Here is a 6,972-nt window from a genome sequence, read left to right on the forward strand (position 1 = left end):
ACACACACACACACACACACACACACACACACACACACACACACACACACACACACAGGAATGCATATATAGGAGAATGTTTTGGCGCAGGTACGAACATGAGATGCCGAGCTAAGCTATTCACAGATTAGATACACCTAACACACACACACACACACACACACACACACACACACACACACACACACACACACACACACACACACACACACACACACACACACAAAACACACACACACACACACACACACACACACACACACACACACACATTCACTTTTAGGAGCTGCTGTGCCGGTGCCTGCACCAGTTACGTTCAGCACTAAAGCGAACTGCCCGTGTTCATACCGGGCTCTGAACTTTTTTCCACATGTGTTACCCGGATGAACCTGCTGATGCCCACGTTGTCGTCACTGTTCGCGGAGAAAAAACAAATAATTTGTGGTCCGCATTGTGACATGGGCGTAGGCGGAAATAATAAAACAGGTGGGCCCAGAAAAAATCGGACGGGCCCAACTCGAAAGTGTGTAGGTAGATATTATAATATCGTGCTCAAAAATGATACTTTGACATTGAAATCATAGAGATCACAGAAGATGAACCAGACTTTTGACAAAATTATTAAAGCGGAATTCACCTTTCAAACAATATTGTGCCCTATCTCTGTATTAGACCACATTATAACAGGGGATTATGTAGCCACTGGATATAATATCTTTATATTAAATATAAAAGCTATTTATTGTTTTAGTAATGGTGATTTCAAGCGTCATCAAATCACCGGAAGAAAAAATAACGACTACAATGCCATTAGAACGTTGCTGGGTGATTTGATTGGACGCGTCATCAAATCACCTCGGCATGACAGGCGGCATGGGACAGAACAGCAGGCAGGCAGGTGACACATTTCGAGGATGGAGATATTTACATTGTCCGGATAATAAGCCTACTTCAAGTAGGCCTATAGGTTACTGCACAGTGGTAAAAGCCTTGGTGCATTCAATCCAACTGCTTAAAAAAAAAAGTTTTGTCCGCATTGTTAATATGCGCTCATTGTCATTACAAATCACCTAGTATGCTATCGGACCGCACCAGTCCACGATGTCTACGCCTGCCAGGCGTAGCCTATTAGGCCTGCAAGTTGTAATAACACATGGTAGGCATTGCCTACATGTTTTTTGTTTTTGTTTTGCTTTGTTATTGAATTTTATATTTTTTTTAAAAGCTTGCTGAATTATTTGAGGTCCGGTCCGGATCACGGTGCAGCGGCCACAGACACTCCGAGTCCTAATGGGCTAAACAATAGGCGCACGACCGTGAAGTTGTCTTTAATTTAATCAGGCTTTATTTTAAGATTATTCAAAGTTATTTGATGGATTGCTGAAGGAGGCTGCGACCATTTCTATCCTCAAACGTGGCGTTCTCCTTGCACTGCTGGCGATGTTCGTGCTCCTCTTACGCAGGTTGCAAACAAGGTAGCCATAAATAATAATAATAATAATAATAATAATTGTATTTGTATAGCACTGTGTCATACAAGGCATGTAACTCAAAGTGCTTAACAAATGGGAAAAAACATTGTTAGAGATAGATTTAAAAGGAGAGGAGAGATAGATTTAAAAGGAGAGGTATAGAGGAGAGGCAGAAAAAGCAGGAAGGCAGAGGAAGAAGAGATAGACAGAGAATGTAGAGTCATAAGGTCAACGTAGGTTAGGACCAGGATTCTTAGATGTGTAAGGTCCATAGTGGCTGGGCCTATCATAAGTCATAGATAGTCACACAGAGATTGGGCGCTCAGGTGCGGCCCCTGGTGGCATCAGGGGTGAGGAAAAACTCCCTTTCGCTTGAATCATAGTTTGTGAGGGGGAAAAAAAGCTCAGTGAGGTCTGAGAAAAAAGACCCCCTGTAGTCAGGAAGAAACCTCAGGCAGAGACCAGCGGCCACCTAGGGGAGCCCCCTGCCAGGGCTGGATTGCGAGTAGTAAGGGCGCTGCGGCGGCTGGGACACTATAACGTCTTGGCAGCTAGGAGTTGGCAAGGATGAAGAGGTGGGTCTTCAGCTGCTTCTTAAAGGAGTCGACGGAGGTGGCTGATCGGATCTCGATGGGGAGGGTGTTCCATCTCTTGGGCGCATAGCAGGCAAACGCGGCGTCGCCGATCTTCTTCTGCGGGGGGGTGGGGGTCCTTAGCAGCTTGGCATCAGTGGACCTGAGAGCTCGAGCAGGGGCATAAAAAGAGAGCATGTCTGAGATATAGCTAGGGGCAAGTCCATTTAATGCTTTAAATACTGTGAGCAGAATCTTAAAGTCGATTCTGTATGAGACAGGTAACCAGTGCAGGTCTGCCAAGACAGGAGAGATGTGCTCTCTCATTCTGGTTCTTGTTAGGATTCTTGCCGCAGAATTTTGAATGAGTTGCAATTTGTCAATTAATTTTTTTGGGAGACCAGAGAAAAGAGCATTGCAGTAGTCTATCCTACTGGTGACAAAGGCATGAATAAGTTTCTCAGCGTCTTGTCGGGGGGCCAAGCCGCGCACTTTGTTGACATTTCTAAGATGGAAAAAAGCAGATTTTGTTATCTTGTTGATGTGAGGCTCAAAGCTCAAATCCGAGTCTATGACCACACCTAGGCTAGTAACCTTATCTATAATGTGTATGCTTAGGTCACCTAGGCTTGAGTGGAGTTTTGCACGTTTTTTCTTAGGCCCAATGAGCAACACTTCAGTTTTATCTTCATTTAATTTTAGGAAGTTACTGTTCATCCAATCTGTAATGGCAGACATGCATTTAGTCAAGGCATGAATGGCAGTGGTTTGGCTAGGCTCGACAGAGATATATAGTTGAGTGTCATCGGCATAGCTATGAAAATCAACATTGTGCTCTCTGATGATGGAGCCCAGGGGCAACATATAGAGAGAGAAGAGGAGAGGGCCCAAGCAACTACCCTGAGCAACTCCAAAAGGCACATCATACTTGTTGGAGACGTATTCTCCGATGGTGACAAAAAAACTGTCTTCCTGTAATATATGTTTTGAACCACTCTAAGACGTGACCGGACAAGCCTACCCAAGATTCAAGGCGGTCAATTAGTATGTTGTGGTCTATCGTGTCAAAGGCGGCACTGAGGTCGAGGAGGATAAGTGCTGAAACTTTGTTTGCGGCAGTGTTGAGCCTAAGATCACTTATTATTTTGGTTAGTGCTGTTTCGGTGCTATGGTTGGCTCTAAAGCCTGATTGGAATTTTTCCAAGATATCATTCCCAGCCAGATGTTGATTAAGCTGTTTAAATACAACTTTTTCTAGTACCTTGCTTATAAAGGGGAGGTTTGATATAGGTCGGTAGTTGTTTAAAGAATTCTGATCTAAATTTGTCTTTTTTAGGAGTGGCTTTACCATGGCTGTTTTGAATGAGCTTGGAAAAATGCCTGTAAGCATAGAGGTGTTAACAATTTGCAGTAAAGGTGCTGCTAAGCAACCAAGTACGTTTTTTAGCAGATATGTGGGGATCGCGTCAAGGCTGCAGGTAGACTGCTTACTTTCCCTGACTATTTTACAGAGGTCGTCCTCTGTAATTGGACAAACATTTTGGAAGCTCTCAGGTCTCCTAGGGGGGTTTAACCCTCCCCTCGGTGTATCGCCTGAGTGGGCGACAGAGGTTGCTGCGTTTCCACCTTGGATGCCTTCTCTAATGTCGGCAATCTTTTTATTAAAAAATCTAGCAAATTCCTCGCACTTGGCATGTGATGCTGCATTTAGGTTGTTATTGCTATGTGTTGGATTAAGCAGGTGGTCAATAGTGGAAAAAAGAACTTTCGCATTATGCTGGTTGTCTGTTATGATTTTGGAAAAATATGCTTTTCTCTCTGAGCGTACCGCATTATTGTAGGAGGAGATCTCATCCCTAAGGGATTGTCTGTGGACTTCTAATTTAGTTTTCCTCCAAAGACGCTCGGTTACTCTGCATTTTCTTTTTAAGGCTCTAAGTGAGTCATTCATCCAAGGTGAATACCTAGCTCTGGTTCTTGTCGTCGTTCTAATTGGAGCTATGTTATCTAGAATTCCTCTTAAGTTGTTGTTGAAGCTATCAACCATTTCATCAGGTGTGCAGTGACCATTTAGTAGGTCACCTGATTTGATGAGGTCTGAAATCTTAAGCTCAGCAGAGGCATTAATGCGTCGTCTGTGAATGACATTGTTGGGTGTGCTAATTTGTGTTGAAATGTCAAAATCAAAAAACACACAGTGGTGGTCGGAGAGGCCGACGTCCGTGACCGATATATTGTTGATGTCAAGTGCATGTGAGATAACAAGGTCAAGTGTGTTGCCTTTTCGATGGGTAGGCTGTTCTGTAACGTTCTGGACGACACCGAATCCATTTAATGTGTCTAAGAAAGACTTGGCTATTGCGTCATCTGATTTATTTACATGGATATTAAAGTCGCCAGCAATTATTGCTTTGTCATAGTTAGTAAGTACGTCCGACATGAAGGTGGAGAAATCAGATAGAAATGACGAAGAGAATTTCGGTGGACGGTACAGAACAATAATGATCAGTTTGAGGTTTGCTTGGACCCTCATTGCCAAGTATTCAAATGAAGAGAAAGAGCCCAGATTCATCTTAGTACAATTAAATTTGTTGGAGAAAAGTATGGCTACGCCTCCGCCTCGTTTCTTTGGTCTCGGGGCGTGAAGGAATTTGTAATCGGAAGGGCAAGCCTCAATAAAAGTAGCAGCCCCGTCGTCTTTAAGCCATGTTTCGGTAAGGAACATAAAGCTTATGTTTTTGTCCGAGACCAGCTGGTTTACTACGAAGCTTTTGTTGGTCAAGGACTGCACGTTAAGTAATGCAGCATTAACATTCAAAGTAGTAGAGCTATTGTTTATGCGTTCAGGTGCAATCGTAATTAGGTTGTTGTGTACACAACCAGAGGGTCTATATCTGCGAGCTTTCCTACGGGTAGTGACAGCGTGGATAGCTAGAGGGGAACTCTCTGTTGGGCACGCAGTGTCTAAATTGGTGTAGTGCTTTGGATTTGAAACACCTGTTAGTCAATCCAAGGACCGGTGGGCTTCGAGGGTCAGCGCTAGGTTGGTCGCGAGGAGACGAGCGCCAGATCTGTTTAAGTGCCTTCCATCTCGTGCGAAGAGGTCACGGCGGTTCCAGAAAGCGGAGAAGTTGTCAACGTAGGGAATGGCTTCTTGGCGGCAGTGTCTCATCAGCCAGACGTGCAGTTGGCGGATTCGGGAGAACTGGAAGGCAGAGAAACAAACAGAGGGGATGGGGCCTGAGATAGCGTATTTTTTTCCAGTGCTGCTAAGGGTATTAATAAGGGAGAGGAAATCGGACTCAAGTTTTTTAGACTGCTGCAGCCGGATGTCATTGGAGCCTGCGTGGACGATGAGAGTTGTGGCAGTAGGATACTGTGACAGCGCGTCCGGCACATTCGACTGGACATCGGCTACGAGAGCTCCAGGTAGGCACCACGTCTGGGCGTTTCGTAGGGTTACGTGGCGAACCATCGAAGATCCTATGAGGACTGTTGATGTTCGCCGGGGTTCTGAATGGGCAGGCTGCTCTCGGGTGATTTGCCTGGGGGTAGCGAGGGTCCGGCGGCTTCTGGGTCGCACTCTTTGTGGTAGAGGCTTGGGCACCTGGTGGGAGGGGGGGACAGGGTCAGTTTCTGCATCGATGACTGAGTCAAGTACAGAAAAACGATTGCTAGTCACTAGAGGTGGTGAACATTTCTGCAGTACTCCCCTGCCGCCGTTAACCACCTCCGTCCAGCTACGACGCGCGGGAGTGGAGCACGGTGGATTCGGGGGGGACTTCGGCTGGTGTTTGCTGTGGCTGGGGAAAAAAGATAGTGTAGTTAGGTTGGCGCTAGTATTACTGGTTTGGTGTTTCAACGTGGTGTTATGGGATTTTATGACCACCTCGCATTGTAGCCGGCGAATGTCACGTCTAAGTGTTTCAATCGTCATGTTGGCTTTGGCTAGTCTTTCATTAGCATTAGCTAGATCACTGCAGGCGCAGGTAGAGTTGGCCATAATTAGGTCTGCGGATGCAGCAGAAAAGGTTATTTTTGCGAGATAGTTGGTGTAGTGTTGCAAAATTGACTATGAGGTGAGGTGAAACTAAAGCCGAGTAGGGCTCGGCGCGAAAAAAAAAAAGTTATGTAGGCTAGCCTGGTGGAAAGCAAAAATCTATTTGGATGGTGGGGAGGTTAGCCTATGTGCTTATGTTGTTGTAAGAGTGATAACAAGGTAGCGCTAAAGTAATACTACATCGAATCAGTTGTTTGTAGTTGTAAGTTTCAGACAAAGCTTTTAGGAGAAAAACGAGAAGAAACTTAATTTCGTCCGAGTAGCTCCTCGACGGGAATAGCTTGATCCGGAAGCGGAAGTGACGTCAGCAGGTCAGATGAGATGCACCCTGCTCTGTCTCTGCATGCATGCGCTGGCTATCATTACTGCACTTGGACTTGATTGCATTTAAACAACGCGAGCAAGAACAAGCCACACTCAGGCAGGCTACTGAAATCTACTGTCAAGTCATTGTAGATTTCAGCTCACCCCCCAGGCAGTCAGGGCCGCCTATTTTGCATATTGGGCTATAAACACAGACTTACTCTCGAGGGACAGTTGAGACGCGAACGGACAAATCAAATTAAACACTTGACCAAAGTAAGCGACGATAGCCTACATCTTCAAAATGCAGGTCTAACCCAACACCTCCCTCAAACTGGCGAGATGGAGACGGTGGGGTGTCCCGATGCGCTATTTAGGCCTATGTGGGTTTGTAAGCTATGTTTCACGCAAGTCATTTCTCATCTTCTAAAAACAGAAAGCATAACCTGAACAGCTGAATGCCCAGAAATGCGTGCGCACGGTGCAATTTACCGAGGGGCGATTTTCCTTTATGTTGTACTTGCATTAGAGTCAATGAATAGGATGAAGACCATTTTTAAAAGGC

The 6,972-nt window shown here is 45.3% G+C and overlaps 1 protein-coding gene across 1 annotated transcript; it reads right to left on the reverse strand.

Annotated features, from left to right (window-relative positions):
- Nucleotides 1–5,048: 5,048 nt before the first annotated feature.
- On the reverse strand, nucleotides 5,049–6,409 carry LOC134442872 (uncharacterized). Its single transcript, XM_063192834.1, has 2 exons — nucleotides 5,775–6,409; nucleotides 5,049–5,651 (listed from the first exon to the last, which is right to left on the reverse strand). Exons 1-2 carry the CDS (start codon nucleotides 6,045–6,047, stop codon nucleotides 5,049–5,051), a joined length of 876 nt encoding a protein of 291 aa, XP_063048904.1. The 5' UTR covers nucleotides 6,048–6,409.
- Between the last annotated feature and the right edge of the window lie 563 nt (nucleotides 6,410–6,972).

Source organism: Engraulis encrasicolus, chromosome 2 (genome assembly GCF_034702125.1).
Source record: "Engraulis encrasicolus isolate BLACKSEA-1 chromosome 2, IST_EnEncr_1.0, whole genome shotgun sequence".
Taxonomy (NCBI): domain Eukaryota; kingdom Metazoa; phylum Chordata; class Actinopteri; order Clupeiformes; family Engraulidae; genus Engraulis; species Engraulis encrasicolus.

Bases quoted from the DNA above. Each gene is read 5' to 3' on its own strand.
- LOC134442872 (XM_063192834.1), bottom strand. From the start codon at position 6,047: ATGGCCAACTCTACCTGCGCCTGCAGTGATCTAGCTAATGCTAATGAA. The intron at 5,652-5,774 runs GTGGTTAACGGC...CCCTCCCACCAG, and splicing joins CGCGTCGTAGCTGGACGGAG to GTGCCCAAGCCTCTACCACA.